General features: G+C 36.6%; 2 protein-coding genes across 2 annotated transcripts in view; one reads left to right on the forward strand and one right to left on the reverse strand.

Moving 5' to 3' along the window:
• Nucleotides 1-4,639, forward strand: part of dennd1b (DENN/MADD domain containing 1B) — a 38,016-nt gene extending 33,377 nt beyond the window's left edge. The window contains exons 10-12 of the mRNA XM_073843673.1: nt 2,049-2,128; nt 2,376-2,595; nt 3,882-4,639. Coding sequence (XP_073699774.1) covers nt 2,049-2,128; nt 2,376-2,595; nt 3,882-4,478 — 897 coding nt within the window. The 3' untranslated portion in view covers nt 4,479-4,639. The remainder of the gene's footprint in view (nt 1-2,048; nt 2,129-2,375; nt 2,596-3,881) is intronic.
• Nucleotides 4,640-13,186: 8,547 nt separating this feature from the next.
• The window catches only part of crb1 (crumbs cell polarity complex component 1), a 35,511-nt gene continuing 31,076 nt past the window's right edge, over nt 13,187-17,621 (reverse strand). Inside the window, exon 13 of the mRNA XM_073843674.1 lies at nt 13,187-16,113. Coding sequence (XP_073699775.1) covers nt 15,895-16,113 — 219 coding nt within the window. The 3' untranslated portion in view covers nt 13,187-15,894. The remainder of the gene's footprint in view (nt 16,114-17,621) is intronic.

Genomic DNA, 17,621 nt, shown 5'->3' on the forward strand with positions numbered 1-17,621 from the left:
CACTTCCTGTGGATTTTTTTTTTTTTTTCTCTGACTTGGCGACTAATAAAATTTTGGTCAATCAAGCCTATTCTCGTCGACTAATGGTTAGTGGACTACTAGGGGGCAGCCCTTCTTGATTCAGCAATAAACTAACCAAAACACACTAGCAACTACATAGCAACATGCAAAACACTCAGAACGTACTAGCAACCACTATAGCAATGTGGCGGCAAGCCAGGTAACTGACAAATCGACTTTGTCTTATTGCTACTTCCCAGCATCCTCTGCAGTGTTGTCTTTAGGCATAACTAACCATTTACTACAACTAGCATTGCTATTACAATTGTTTCACACTCATAACACCAAGTATGAACTTCCTTTGACTTGATTCAATACGGGAAACTACCCAAAACACACTATAGCAACATGCAAAAAACTGTCTAAACACCTTAGCAACCACTAATCAGCGGCCTAGCAACGACTCTAGCCTTGTAGTGGTAAGCTTTGTGCGCACAAACCACTTACATCCACCTTATTCTTTAATGCGGAAGTAAGTCAATGGCGGGACTTCCGGTTCATTATCCGCTATAGGGAAATAACGAAAAGAATAACAACGTGCAGTAAACGGTAAAACTGTGTTTGTACTACAAACCAGTGTGTTCATAATTAATTAGCAATATCAAGCTGTAAAACGACCTGTTTTGTACAGAAAGCGCATCTGGTTTGCTTTCGTTATTTTACAAAAGCGCAACGTTTCGTTGTTATTCTGAGTGCACACAAATAGTCTTTACAGATTCGAAAGATGTTCTTTTATCTGTATGACCAAAAATTTTGTATTTTAAGAGCAAGTGACCGCACTGACGCCTCCATCTGTCATGCAGTAAGCACACTACTATAGAGGGTATGCACTGACAAAATGAGCTGTTTTGTACAGCTAAAAATAGCTGGATGTGGATGAGACCGGAAGCCAGACCCATAAAATTTACAAGTGGTGTGCCCACTCTTACAACAAAAATAAAATGGAAGGTATGGTATTTCAAATAATTAGCATATAGCTAACCATTTTGTCAGTTTCTTACTAAACATACCCGACTCTACTGTATGTTTCAAGAGTTTGCTTTCTTGTTTCGGTAGGTGTTTGAGATTCAGGCCTGGTGTTGCCATCCTGCAGAGGGCTAGCGCTCACCTTGTTTTAATAAACACCTCCTCTCGTAGAAAGCGCCAGAGAGGGGCCGCTCTCTGAACAGCACGGCCTGCTTCGCAACTCAAGGGGCTACATAACTGCAAACAGTGTTGCGGGGCAAACATACACACACACACACGTCCCGCCGACACCAAATGAATGTGACACAGTTCCGCAGGTGCATCCAGCCCCTTCACTTAAGCCAAAGTGGCTTGCCGGCCAGATTTATGGCCCTGACACAGGAATCCATTAAAGCCTTTTGGAGGATTCAAGGCCTGAACCCCCCGTAATCGCTTTCATTATAGCTGCCGGCTACTAGCAAGTGGGGCAATCAGTGCCCAACATGTGTTCCTGTTTATTCCAATGGCAAAGTGTTCGGTACACGCATCTCTTAGCTATTTTTATGGACAGGGTGGCCGTTAACCCATTCGGCAGGGAGCGATACTTCTTGGTCGAGCCATTACGGCGAGACTTGACCGGTTGATCTGATCCACCCCGTCCGGTTGGCAACGTAGCGTGACGTTTTTCTCGCGCCTCAGGCTGCGTAAAAGGGCTTTGGTTTAGTAGTGCGCTTTGATAATGTGGCAAACGGCAGTTTATGGGGTACTTTAGTGCGTGTGCGCGTTCGCGTCGTGGACGGCTAGTTAATGGCGAACCCTAAAGCCTGGGGCCACAGCGTGAAGCTGTGCCCTATAATGCTTCAATTCTTTAATTTGGCAATTAAACATGTTACACAGGTGCGTTATAAAAGCTGAGGGATTAGCAGAACGGGCACCGACGTCGGGCACAGGAATTAAGGTTGTCGCTCTGTAATGTTTCTTTCAGGAAATGTTTTGCTTTTGTAGATTAGGTGGGATTTTAATATGTCGCTCCTCTGTTTTAGCATCAAAAGTCGTCTCCACACATGAGCCTGTTTTTACCGGATGGTTTTAGTAATGACAACAATGACGACACGGCCAGCAGGTAAGGGTTTGAAGTCTATTACAGTATGTTTTCTCAAACCTTTTATGGGTAAATATCATCCATTCGTCAAGGCAACACTGCCCTCTGGTGCTTTTTATTTCTCCCACATGGCTTTTGAGTTAACAGTCTCTCTCTCTCTCTCTCTCTCTCTCTCCGTGTGTGTGTGTGTGTGTGTGTGTGTGTGTGTGTGTGTGTGTGTGTGTGTGTGTGTGTGTGTGTGTGTGTGTGTGTGTGTGTGTGTGAGCAGAATATCCTCTGAGGACAGTGGGGAAGTGGCGTCATACAATGAGGATAGTGATGAATCTGATTTAGAGTTTCAGTCTGAAGTTAGTCAAACGGGTGAGATGAACCTGCTGGAGGAGATTTTGGACTCTCTCAGTACGTCCCATATTGAACAAGGGCGACTGTCCGCCGCCAAGAGCCTGGACTTTTTCAGGTCAATCGAAGAGCTGGACTACAATCCCATGGTGAGGGATTTATATATTTATGAAATATATTTATAATTTCTTTTTTTTTTTTTACAATTATTTTATTATAAATTATAGTATACATTTTGAAATTTATTTATCTGTTTTATTTTTTGTATTAATTACTCTAATACTCTAATTATGCCAATATTTTACTATAACATTATTAGATAGATTACTATTTATTTATTTATTTTACAATTATTTTTGTATTTAATATTATTTTTAATTTTGAAATGTATTTATCTGTTTTATTTTATTTATTAATTTTAAATGAATTATTCCAAGATTTTACTATAACATTATTAGATAGATTACCATTTATATTTTTATTAATTTTGAAAATTACTATTAGATTTTTAGATCAATTACTATTGTATTTATGTATTTATTATGTAAATTAATTAATTAATTAATTTATTATATATATTTTTAATTATTTTTAATAAAAAGGTAATTTAATTATTCCAAGACTATAATTTACTATAAGATTATTAGTATATTACTATTTTATTTTTTATTTATTAATTATTTGAATTAATAAATACATTTATTTATTTAAATTCTTTTTAATTATTTTTATTATAATTTTGAAAATGTTTTATTTGTTTTATTTAATTATTTGAATGTGATTATCCCAAGATTGTATTATTAGATTATCAGATAGATTACATTTAGATTCATTTATTTATTTTACAGTTATTTTTTAAATTGTTTATTATTAAAAAAAGGTTAAATTTATTTTGAAAAAGCATTTATCTGCATTTTTTATATATTCAATATTTTAATTGAATTATTCCAAAATTTTACTATTAAATTATTAAATGGATTACTATTTTATTTTTTATTAATTAATTATTGTGATTGTTATTTATTTTATTTTATTTTATATTTTAGTGTTATATTATTAGATTACTATTTTATTTTTTATTAATTATTTCAATTATTATTATTTTTAATTTAGTTAGTTTTATTTGTATAAAACGGAAAAAAATATCTTGATTTTGTTAAAATCATTAAAACTTTTAAAATTAATTTGAAACTTGAATTTCTGTGAGGAGTAGGTTGAATTGAATTTTATATGGGGCGGGGGGGTATTTACTATTGTTACCATTAAATTGTAATATTTTACTAACCATAGTTAACATTAGCTTTTACTATTAGATTTAGAAGATACTGTTATAAGTATATAGGGTATATTTTATGTTGACTTCAGTGCTTTGTAGATGAATGTGTGCATGAACAACGGCATGGCCTTGTGAGCCTGTCATTTGTACTGTTTCCAGAAAAATTGCAAGTCCCCACTGGGAAGTAGTCCTGCTCAGGCCGTTTGTGAAGTAGGAAACGGAGAACAGGCCGGATGGAATATGGGTCAAGACGACAGCGCCGTCCACGGTAAGCATCTCCCGCCTTCGCCTCGGCGCCAACCCAGCTGCCGTTCCCTTCCCGTCCGTCCTACCCTTCCCAAAGACCTCGCCAATGAAGATCTGTCCGAGAACCCGAGGAACTCTCTTCCTGAGACACCCACAATTCAACTCTCAGTACCTTATGACATGGACAAACCCAGCAGTTCCCAGCTGAGCCCAGATAACCAGCAACCAGCAGGCCGCAGCCTCTCCCGACAGAAGGTCTTTTCTAGAAAAACCCAGAGGCCATCCCAGGAACATGCCCAGCAGAAGGCAGCAGGCGGACAACCTTCGGTCTTTGTACCCTGGGAGAGGGAAAATCAACCCCAGGAGACAGATATGGAAGCAAGAGGGAAGGAGACTCAGGAGAAAGGCCTGCTAGAGGAAATCGAGTCCATGTGTCACATCAGCATGGCCATAAAAAGCAACCAGGAGCTCACACACATGCAAAACAACACCAGCCTGGACAAATCCTGAGAAAACGGCACAACACTCACATCTAACCTTTCTCTTTTTCACATTCATTCTGTCCTCTGACGTTACACCAGCACATGAAGGGTTTGCAAAGGTGTTTTGTTGTTAATGTGAATGATCGGTCCTCTTATTTCTTACATCGGTCCGAAACTTCAAACGGTATCGAAAATTAGGGTTAAAGGGATTTATGTCAGCATTCGTCATCCCGTTTTATTTATTTCAGCAGATGGTTTGCACGTGCATAGTTTCAAATCACTGTTTCGATAAATCACTGTGGATGAGGGACGGACTTCTCTCTATATATATTTTACCTAATCGTACTAAAGTATTTAAATAGCGATCAAATCTCAGCTTAATATAATGCCTTAAACAGATTTAATTTGCTTCTACACAGTATTTCCTGACTGTGCCACTGTAGCTGGCTAGCTCACTAACTACTATCACTATTTTTTGCATGCAACACGTCTTATAAAGAGATATTTATCTAGGCCAGGTGGACAACTGGTTCTCAATTTAATATATTTTTGGAAAAATTGTATTTTTTCAAGACAATTCTCAGGTTTATGCTTCTATCCAAGATGAGATGTTAGCATTTTAATTTCATCCTAGACAAAAAAAATAATAATAGCAAACTGTTTTTCGCAGAGTGTGAAAATACAGTGCAAAGAGGAATACTTGTTACTGATAAATAAATATACATTTTAAACCCCTTATTATTCTCTTATTCTGTACGAACGCCCAAAATAAATGCAAGTAGGAGAAAACAAACGGTTCTAGCTAGCAAGCTCAATTTCACACAAAGTTGTGAAATTTATTAGGGCTGGGAAAATAAATTGGTGCATCAAGAATTGAGATATTCTGCGTCGTTTCAGAGATTTTCTGAATGCATCGCAATTCTCTCTCGAATCGATTCTGAGCTTAGTTTTTAACAGCAGATGGCACTGCATGCTTTAGAAACAGCAACTCTGCTTGCTTCCAGTTCTTTACGCACACTTGAACCTCAAATAATCATTCATAAAGTTTACAAGGGTGTTTCAACCCGACTGAAATTTGTACTTAATTTACAAGATGGCTAATCCGTTTGTGAAAAAGGGTACATATTTTAAGAGGTGGAAAATTCAGAAAACATACAAAATCTTAGGAGTGAGGTTGTATGAATTTGTATGTTTTGTGAAAAAACGTATGCATTTTACGAGGTGGCCAATTCTTACAGTTTGTACGAATGACTGCCACTAAACCTACTCTTCACAGAAACCTTACAAAATCGTAAGAGTGAGGTACGAATTCCTACAAATTTGCCACTTTATAAAATACAAATTTACGTACAAATTTATACAACCTGCAAATTTATATGTTTTCTGTGAGGGGTGGGTTTAGGGGTGGGGTTAGGGGTGCTAATTCGTATATATATCCTACAAATTTGCCACCTCGTAAAAATTTTAAAACACAAATTATAAAAAAATTAAATTTTTCACAAAACGTACAAATTTGTATGAATGACTAACCCCATCCCTAAACCCACCACTTACAGGAAACCTACAAAATCAGAGAAAGAGGTCGTATGAATGACCACCCCTAAACCTACCCCTCACAGAAAATTTACAAAATCGTAGGAGTTGAGGTTGTAGGAATTTGTATGTTTTGTGAAAAAATCGTATGTATTTCATGAAGTGGCAAATTCGTAGGAATTTGTTTGAATGACTGCTCCTAACTCTGCTTCTAAACCTACCCCTCACAGAAAATGTACAAAATCGTAAGAGTGAGGTTGTATGAATTTTTATGTTTTGTGAAAAATCATATGCATCTTAAGAGGTGGTAAATTCTTAGGAATTTGTACAAATGACCAGCCCTAACCCCGCCCCAAACCTATCCCTCACAGAAAACGTTTAAAATCGTAGGAGTAAGGTCATACGAATTTGTACGTTTTGTGAAAAATCATATGTATTTCACGAGGTGGCAAATTCGTAAGAATTTCTATGAATGACCACCCCGCCCCTAAACCCTTCCCCTCACAGAAAATGTCCAAATCATAAAAGTGAGGTCGTACGAATTTGTATGTTTTGTAAAAAATCGTATTTTACGAGGTGGCAAATTCATAGGAATTCGTATGAATGACCAACCCTAACCTTGCCTCTAAACCTACCCCTTACACAAAACTAACAAAATCGTAGGAGTGAAGTTTTACGAATTTATACATTTTGTGAAAAACAATGTATTTTACGAGGTGGCAAATTCATTGGAATTCGTATGAATGACCAACCCTAACCCTGCCTCTAAACCTACCTCTCACAAAAAAACGTATAAAATCGTAGGAATGAAGTTGTACGAATTTGTACATTTTGTGAAAAACCATATGTATTTTACGAGGTAGCAAATTCATTAGGATTTGTACAAATTAACAAACCCTAACCTTGCCTCTAAACCTACCCCTCACAGAAAACTTACAAAATTGTTGGAGTGAGGTACATTTTATGTATTTTATGAGGTGGCAAATTTGTAGGAATTCGTACAATTGACCACCCCTAAAACTACTCCTCACAGAAAATGTACAAAATCGTAGAAGTGAGGTTGTACGAATTTGTACGTTTTTGTTAAAAATTGTATGCATTTTACGAGGTGGCAAATTCGTATGAATGACTACCCCAACCCTGCCCTAAACCAACCCTCACAGAAGGCTTACAAAATCATATTAGTGAGGCTAGACAAATTTGTACATTTTGTGAAGAATCGTATTTTACAACTTGTACGAATGACTAGCTCTAGCTCCATCCATTAAGCCACCACTCTTACAAAAAACTTAGAAAATTGTAGGAGTGAGGTCGTACAAATTTGTGCATTTTGTGAAAAATTATATGCATTTTATGGCGAATTCGTATGAATGACTACCCCTAAACCCATCCTTCACAGAAAACTTACAAAATCATATGAGACTGAATGTCATACAAATTTGTACATTTAAAGAAAAAATCGCATGTATTTCACGAGGTGGCGAAATTGTAGGAACTTGTACAAGTAACCACTCCTAAACCTACGTCTCATTGAAAATGTACAAAATCGCAGGAGTGAGGTTGCACAAATTTGTACGTTTTGTGAAAAATTGTGTGCATTTTACGAGGTGGCAAATTTGTAGAACACCGGCACCAAACCTACGCCTCACAGAATCTGTACAAAACCGTATGTGAGAGATTGTACTAATTCCTACGAATTAGCCATCTCATAAAATACATACAAATAGGTTGTGAGATAGCATTGGGTGTTCACAGCGGGCTGTGTTTACATTAAACATGCGTCATAAAAGCATTCTGACCCATGGTGCGATTATGTGACTCACCACTCACAGGAAACGTACAAAATCGTAGGAGTGAGGTCTTACGAATTTGTATGAATGACCACCCCTAAACTTAACTCTCACAGAAAATGTAAAAATTTTCTGTGTACAAAAGTTTTGTGAAAAATCGTATTTCATGAGGTGGCAAATTCTTAGGAATTCGTATGAATGACCACTCCTAACCCCGCCCCAAACCTGCCGCTCACAGAAAACGTTTAAAGTGTGTTGTTAAATAGATTAGAACGCCATCTGCTGTTTAAAAACTAAGCTCAGAATCAATGCCAGAGAGTATGCATTTAGAAAATTGATCCATGAATCGCAATGCATCGATTTATTGTGACAGCTCTGAAATTTATAACGTAAGCCACTAGAGGTGCTGTAGCAGCATTAGCGTAAACTAGTTACGTTTTATAAGGAACGAACTTTGCAACCTACAAAAAAGGTCTGTTCTCTATAGTACGAATGTGTGTAGTGTGAATGAATTGCAAACATTCTGCGTCTGCCATTTTGTCATGTGACTTACGATAGTTACGTCGCTTCACTGCCATTTGCGACTCCTCTCCTGTGGCCTCATGAAATAGTAACGCATTCCTTGAATGTGCACTTCAAAATATTGTCAGAGGTAGTGATTAATCTGGGTACGTTTTGCCTACAGTTACCACGAATTTGGTCGTACTACTCTTTTTACGTACTGTTTTTTCGCCTACTACAGTATATAATAGATTCACATGCAATGGTGTCTTCAACTGTGACGTTTTCTCCTTCACCTGAACTACTTTAATGGTGTTTCGAAGTGAATATTGTTAAACACGTTACAAAGTTAAACGTTCGACTTTTAGCTAGCTATACATTTGAATAACTAGCTTCCTTGAATACTAACATTTGCACGTTAAAATGCCACAGAACTGCTTGCAGATCGTTTGTTGCGGAGCGATTTGCCATGTCCTCTGTTTCACTCATTTCATTCATATCAGCTGTGGACGTCACCTTCAAAGTTGTACTGCTACATCAGACAGGAAGTGGTCATTAGATCCAGCACTTGTTTCTTTAGTGGCTGATGAATTATTTAGGCTGTTGCGCAAAGTGATTTAGGACACGAGCCATTCTGTCTGACACTTTAATGACTCTCTTCTCCCCTCCTGCGTAATCTACTGTGGTAACGATGTGGCTGTAAAAGCGTTCAAAGTTTAGGACCCTGTCTCAAATCAAGCTAGGCTTCTCAACGTAGCGGTTTAATTCAAAGCTGGCCTAAAATGATATATGCTTTAGCCTTTGAACAAATCAGATGTCTGATGAACTATGCAAATTCCAAATCAGTGTTATCAATCAATTAAATTGCCATTTATTTATTTATTTACGAGTTAAAACCCCCATTAAATACAAACTTTATTGGAGTTTATGGGTTTTAGTCTGTTAGTTTTTGCACCATACCCACAAGACATGTGGTTGGAGTAACAATGTCAACACTGATGGTACCTATATGTGACCCTGGACCACAAAACCAGTCTTAAGTCGCTGGGGTATATTTGTAGCAATAGCCAAAAATACATTGTATGGGTCAAAATTATTGTTTTTTCTTTTATGCCAAAAATCATTAGGAAATTAAGTAAAGATCATGTTCCATTAAGTTTTTTTGTAAAATTCCTACTATAAATATATCAAAATGTCATTTTTGATTAGTAATATGCATTGTTAAGAACTTAATTTGGACAACTTTAAAGGTGATTTTCTCAGTATTTAGATTTTTTTGCACCCTCAGATTCCAGATTTTCAAATAGATGTATCTCGGCCAAATATGGTCCTATCCTAACAAACCATACATCAATAGAAAGCTTATTTATTGAGACATCTCAGTTTTGTAAAATTGTACCTTATGACTGGTTTTGTGGTCCAGGGTCACATATGAAAAATAAATAAGTAAATAAAAGGTGAAATGCTTAAATAGCTATTCTGTGGAAGCTTGTTTCCTCACACGATAGAAAAAGGTAAGTGTGTGACATTTTAACTCAATTTAACTCATTATTCAGAATTGCAAGTAAAAACTGAAAATTAAGAGATATAAATGTCCAGTTCTGAGAAGAAAAGTTCAAATAGTGAGAAACTTGTGAGAAAGATAATAATGAATAGTGGTTACCTTTATTTTTATTTTTTTCAGGAAAAAAGTAGATCTTAACTCAGAATTCTGAGAGGGGTGGGTAAACTCGCCAGGATTTTGATTGACAGGCGATCTGACTTGTCGACCAGATAGGAGAGTTTCTTAACTTCGACGGACTTGAACTTGAAAATGCCGTCTATTGGTGTGTTTTCGCGTTTAAAACAAGTTGTCCTTTGGTGTTCATTCATTTTTATTTCGCGCTGTAACTAGTAAAGCAGAAGAGACGAGCTGCTTGAACTGATGCGCTACAGCTGACAGGACTCATTAAACAGCCACAAAACGGTATTTATTGTTTGAATTTCTTACAAAATGGCAAGATTTGAAAGCTGAGGTGTTGTTTCATACTGAAGTAATCAGCTTGTGTTGTTGTCTGTGCGTTGTCAATTTCCTCTTTTCTCCAAGATGCATTTTATAGCCTACTTGATCTCGCAATTCTGAGTAATATCTGAATAAGAGATAAAAAAACGCAATTACCTTTTATTAATCCTGTGGCGGAAACATAAAGCTTCCATACTGTTGTTTTCACTTTTAAATGCTAATCGTTTTTGCTAACATTGCTCAAAGGTATTTCCTGTAAACGGAAAGATATAACGTTACGTGTACTATTTTTAACAATCAGCAACTTAAGGGAACTTCTGAAATGAAATCGACCCTCATCCCTATTTAAATGCAAGGTTGTGCCTTAACTGAGTTCATCTGCTTGAATAACTGTTTAAAAAAATAGCCTACTAGTGGGCTGCCTGTTCCCTAGATAGGCAGCTGCCTTTTAACTCATAAATGAAACCTCATACATGGCGATTTGAGACACTCTATATAGACAACAGCTCTTTATTGGTAAAAGTGTGGTCAGATTAGCGAAAGTAACTAAATCAGTTGTCAATAGTGTTAATGTAGTTATGTATGAAGTTTAGCTCACTCTGGAGTCACTTAGAAGTCGAGCAACTTTCTATTGATTGACACACAGCAGCGAAATCTGGGCGGGAAAATCTTTCGCCCTCACCTCAAAGTCCCAGTCGTGTGGATTCCTGTTGAAATGACTGTAATTCGCCTCTAATATTCGCTTAAAATGGTAAATATGATCCTGGACCACAAAACCAGTCATAAGGGTATTATTTTTTACATCTGAAAGCTGAATAAAAAGCTTTCCACTAATGTTTGGTTTTGTTACAATATAGGACAATATTTGGCTGAGATGCAACTATTTGAAAATCTGAGGGTGCCAAAAAATCTAAATATTGAGAAAAAAGTTCTTAGCAATGCATATTACTAATAAAATACTAATGACATATTTACGGTATAGAAGATTTACAAAATATTATCATGGAACATGATCTTAATATCCTAATGATTTTTGGCATAAAAAAGTTGATAATTTTGACCCATACATTATTATTATTATAAATTTTTTTTTTTTTTTTTTTTTTTTTGGGTGGCTATTGCTACAAATATACCCAAGCTACTTAAGACTGGTCCAGGGTCACACATGTGATGCTGAGCTCATATTTATTAAAGGTACTTTAGTATTTAGTTTTGAATTATGGTTTTTAAATCACATATTGGTACTCAAAGCGAAATCTGAAATACTGTATAACAGTAAATAATAGGAGAATGTCAGAAGCGTTGTGTTTTTTGACTAATAACCTGTTTGTGGATATGGTTGATGCAAGAAAGACCATCAGTCTGCTCAATACCAATCAAGCAAAGGATCTCAGCCGAAGCATCTCACAATGGCCATGTGATCAGATTTACATTGCTTTGTCTACGTATTGTCTTTGTTTTTGGTACTGTGTATTTAGAAAACATGTACAGTTTGGTTTAATCGTTGTATCCCTGTCTTCAAGTGTGCTTTGAGTAACTACTTGATATTTGACTGAAAATTCAGAATAGCTAGAATTTTGCCTTTGATAAGGTATTTAATAGGGATGCACCGATACGAATCGGCCGATCATGCTTGCGCGTTTTGTCAGTAAAGCTGGTTCTGTAATCAGCGGTAAATGCCATCAGGTGCGTGATTTCACGTTGAGCCGTATATACTACACACAGCCGTTGTTTACCGACGAGCTGCGCAAATCAATGTTCATTATCAGTGTGAATGTGCGCAGCTCGTCAGTGAACAACGGCTGTGTGTAGTATATACGGCTCAACGTGAAATCACGCACCTGATGGCATTTACCGCTGATTACAGAACCGGCTTTACTGACAAAACGCGCAAGTGATCGGCCGATACGGATCGGTGCATCCCTAGTATTTAACCCATTTTCTATCTATTTTACATATTTGTTATTATAGTAGCGATCGTTTTATTTAATGTTGTTTAGCATTATTTGAAATCTGTACACAGTTCATGTTGCAGCATAGAAACTACCAAGTGTAGTCTTTTGGGAAACCTTTTTGAAAACAGTCATTATTTTACAATTTAGCTTGGTTACATTTAAATTTGAACCAGTTACTGTTCACCAGCTGTTTAAATTTGAACACTACTTGAAACTAGATAGTGACCACATATATTGAGGAAAGTGCTACCCAAAATCTATTCTTCTTCGTTGTCTTCTTTCCTGTTTACATATGCTTGTTATTGATGTGCATTTTCGTTGTAAATTCTGATATTTTGTGTCGCTGGGAATTCTTTTAAAGATGCATGAGCACACCTCTATATGTCAGCAAAGAATACAATGTCAACTTTTATGACCATGGTGACATACTTGCGTAGTGTTTTGACATTCCTCATTTTCCGTCTGATTTGCTGTTATTTTGTAAATTGAGTAAGTAGCTGCTGTAGCTGAATCACTGGACTTTCCAAACTGCTTCTGAATGTTCAACACAACGCAAAAGTCTGTACAGCTGATTTTATTCAATATGATGGTAGACACCAATCATGCTTCATTTTCTTGAATGTTTGCTGGTACGTACGTATGGAATGACCATGCGGTCAGTTTAGTTTGTGGTGGTTGAAGTGCTTTTGGGTGAATGAAGCCGGATGAACTCCGCCGCATGCTCTCTCAGTGCAGTTATATTGTTTTCAAGTGCAAATTAGGTCAGTCTGATGTTTTATTACAGAAACTACTGGTACCACTGTATGCACTGTGAACTGAATAAATTATGTCAACTCACCTGTGATTCAATTTTCATTTCACCACAAGCTTGGATGAATGTGTGTGGATGAATTTGTCATTCTAAAAGTTCATTAAAAACACTAAACCAGAGCTTTAATTATTAATAAGCAGGTGATTCGTAAAACTATTGTTTTTAATATCGGCACAAATCATTTACACAATGCTTGACGGAACAAAAGCATCAAATTATAACAAGTCCACGTTTGTGTTTTTATTCTATCAGTTCATTAAATGTTGATCAAAATTAAATTTAAAAAGTTCATTTCCAGAATAAAAATTCTAGGTTTTTGAGGAATACATTCCAGGATTTTTCTTCATATAGTGGACTTCAATGGGAATCAACAAGTTGAAGGTCCAAATTGCAGTTTCAATGGAGCTTCAAAGGGCTCTACATGATCCCAGCCGAGGAATAAGGGTCTTATCTAGTGAAACGATTGGTCATTTTCTAAGAAAAATAAAAATGTATTTACTTTTTAACCACAAATGTTTGTCTTGCACTAGTTTCGACCTCACGCATTACTACTCACGGCAGAAGCACCAACCCAGTGTTTAAAAAGCAAATTTGCAAAGAAAGTCAAACACCCTTTACAAAAAAAGGTAAAACAACGATCTCAGATGGTTTTGAAGTTGCATGAGAAAATGAGATGGAGTTTAATTTCCTACCTTTTTGAGTACACAACTGCGTCTGACCTTTCCAACGTGACTACATAATGTCTGAAGTCGAGCTAGTGCAAGAATAGCGTTTGTGGTTTAAAGTATATAAATGTTTAAAATTCAGGAAAATGATCAATTATTTCGCTAGATAAGACACTCCTTGGCTGGGATCGTGTAGAGCCCTTTGAAGCTGCATTGAAACTGCAATTTGGACCTTCATGGCCACCATTTTAGTCCACTATCTGGAGAAAATTCCTGGAATGTTTTCCTCAAAAAATATAATTTCTTTGTGACAAAAAACAAAGATATGAACATCTTGGATGACATGGGGGTGAGTAAATTATCAGGAAATGTTCATTCTGGAGGTGAACTTCTCTGAAGTCTTTATTACAGAGTTAAAATGACAACATTTGAAGAAAAACAGTCCTGAGACACGCTTACGAGAAACTTACGCGTACGCACAGTAAAACTAAATATACAGAAATCGGAAATACCATCTCGTAAGTCTATTTTTTTTCTCCTGCAAATGTTACATTTATAGCTTACTGGCAGAATGAACCGTGACAAGTCCTGGTCAGGCGTGATGCCAAAACTTCAGTTTCAGTCCACATCTCAAGTAGCCGTGATGAACTCCGCCCATCCTGAAATCACGTCGGTCTGATCTCTTATTAAATTTGTTCGAATGTTGCCTTCACATGCTATCAGAAATGTCCAATTTTTCACTTATGAAGTTGTGATTAAGAGCTTGTCGCATTCAAGTGCTTTGTTGTGGGAACAAGGTTTTGTGAAGATTTGAGTGTTCCTTTAGACTTTATAGGATTTTTCGTGAATTCGGACAGGCCCCTTTTCTAAACGAACCCATTACGGCTTCCCAAAAGATACATTTCAACATTTTTTATTAACCTAGAAAGTCCAGAGAATTGTACTGCAGTGTTTTTTTCCAAACCTAGGACTACTTTGCAAAAGTATTATTTTTTTTTATATATATATAAATGTTCTCAATCATTTAACAAACGATTTGATTGACAGCAGTGGTTCTTGAGACAAAGTTGTCTGGAATGAGGAGATATGAATATCGCGCAAATGCTTACGCCCTTGAAAAATGTGATGTCACCCCCCGTGGCCGATTTCTTTCAAATTTCTCAAATACCTTTGGGGCCGTGAGTCAAACAGGCCTCCATTAACAATGCCCAATAGGTGCTCAAACTTCATCGGCCAATGGCGGCCATGTTCAAGTGTTGATGGGACAAATGATTGTGTAGGTATAGCCTCTTATAGCACTACGAAGTGGCAAAGCTCCACGATTTTTGTCCTGCAACCTCAGATTAAGATCCTGCATACGTGTCCTGAGTTTGGCAAAAATATCTCATTCCTTTCAGGCATTTTACTAAAAGTGGCCCTGCCCATTTTGAACGTTTTGTCGTCCCTTTGTGATGATGTCGAAAGTTAGACTTTTTTTTTTTTGATAATTATGGATATTCAATCTCCAGAGAATTATTCTGCACTGGTTTGGTTCTGATTGTGTGAAAAACCTAGGACTAGTTTGCAAAAGTAGATTTTTTTTAAAAATCCGAAATACCTGAAAATTTTAGTGACATATGACACTTGAGCTTGCGACTGATGGTTCAGGAGTTATAAGTGATTGTGTACTTTTGATTGCTGTAGCACTACCGTCAGGCTGATTGGGGCGAGCCTTGTTGACGTTGTCGGTGGTGTGAGTACTACCAGCCCTCTAAGTCTCAAGTCTCTACGACTTATGGTTTGGTCTGTCAGTTTTACGTGAAGATCACTGATCTGCTAAACGCTTGAACCCCTAATAAGAGGTCTTTCATGTCCATTTTTTGATCAGGAAACTTGTATTTACTGTAATTCCAATAGCAGGTGAAGGCAGCATAATTAGCAGTGATTGTTGAGCAGCATTGTCTTGACGTGCCCATTATTAAAAATGCTTCACAATTCACAAATCAATGAATCCTAAAGCTTCTCTGAGGTGTTTATCACACATTACATAAATTAAACATCCATTATGAGGAAGATTGTCCAACCAAAATGATCATTTATAAGACTATTACCTAGCTGATGATAGCTGCCACATGGTTCATGAATAAAAAGGTCTTTTTCCTTCGTCTTGTTAAACCAACGTGAGTGGCTGATCGTTGGTTGATTGCCTCAGATGAGTCTCTCCATTGGTGGAGGCTGAACGATGTTCCACATCTCCACTCTTGAACCTTCCTTCTCCTGTCGACTGGGGCTGTATGTGCCTCGTGTGGCCCGTCGGTTCAGCGTGACGACCAAAGCTGTGGCCACGCCGAAAAGAACCAACAACAGAAGCACGGACACCAGGCTGATGGACAGCAGCAGGTCAGACGACACGTTCTCTGCATTTAGCTGGAGGAAAGGAAAACGGGTGGAGTCAGCGATGAGAAGTTAGTAAAAATAATTTTTGCATTTGATACACTTTAATTTGACAATGTAATAAAGCTATATATTCTGTATTAAGATGTTAGTGAATGCTAAAACGCTTCACATACACATGTTGAGATTCTTTTGGTTCAGTTTATATAATCTGGCATGCTGGAAAGTATTTCATAAGGTGAGTTACTCTCTTTAGATTTATTGGCGCAATCATCTGCTCCCAATGTCCTATTCTGCCCTCTCCATCTGCCACGTCTCTTGACATTTCTCTACAGTCAAACTTGACGCTAAAATTAAGTCTTTACTAACAAAAAAATTTCCATCTTTTAGCCTATACAAGAGTTCAATGAGAAGTTACTAAAACATACTGAGTATGTTTTAGACACAACATTACTAGATATTTGAAAGCTACAAACAGTCATGTTCTGTTTATAAATGAATCAGTTATTTTGAACAAATCAGTTGACTGAATGACTTACTCATATATTTTAATTCCTGAATGAATAAATCAGCTGACCGTATGATTCAGTGACTCAACAGCCACTTGTTTTGTTTCTGACAACAAACAAATCGGCTGAATGAATGATTCACGACTTGCGACGTTTAAATTAATGATTTAATAAATTACCCATATTGTTTTGTGCTTTTAAACAAATCTGTCAACTGAATGATTCAATGACTCTCTAGTCTGTTTTGTTCTTAAATGTGTAGTGTGAGTATTGAACTAACCAGCTGAATGTGTGTGTTTCCTGAATCAATCAATCAATGTTTTGAACAAATCTGTTGACTAAATGATTCAGTGACTAACTTATACATTCCTAAATATGTCAAGTGTTTTAAAAGAATCTGCTAAATGACTCACTGATTTCATTCAAGAATGATTGTTTTTTTAAACAATTCAACAACTCACTAAATTGGAGAGTTACTTTGTTTTGTTCCTGAAAAGTGTTTTAAACGGATTTGTTGAATGAATGATTCAATAAATCAGTCATATTGTTTTGTTCTCAAAATCATTCAGTGAATGAATCAGTGACTCACTAGTCTGTTTTAGTTCCTGAATATGTCTGAATATTGAACTAAGCAGTTGAATGAGTGATTCAGTGACTCACATTTTTTTTGTTCCTGAATCAGTCACTGTTTTTGAACAAATCTGTTGACTGAATGATTCAGTGTCTAACTCACTTTTTGTTTTGTTCCTGAATCAGTGTTTTTGAACAGATTGGTTAAATGAATGATTTAATGAATCACTCATATTGTTTTGTTTCTGTATCAATAGTGTTTTTCAACAAATCTGTTGTCTGAATATTGAACTAAGCAGTTGAAAGAATGATTCAATGACTCACTCATATTGTTTGGTTCCTGAATCAATCACTGTTTTTGATCAAATCTGTTGACTGTTATTAACTCATACGTTCATAAATATGTCAGTGTTTTGAAAGAATCTGTTAAATGACTCACTCATTTAATTCCTGAACGAATCA

This window comes from Garra rufa, chromosome 7, assembly GCF_049309525.1.
Source record: "Garra rufa chromosome 7, GarRuf1.0, whole genome shotgun sequence".
NCBI lineage: Eukaryota > Metazoa > Chordata > Actinopteri > Cypriniformes > Cyprinidae > Garra > Garra rufa.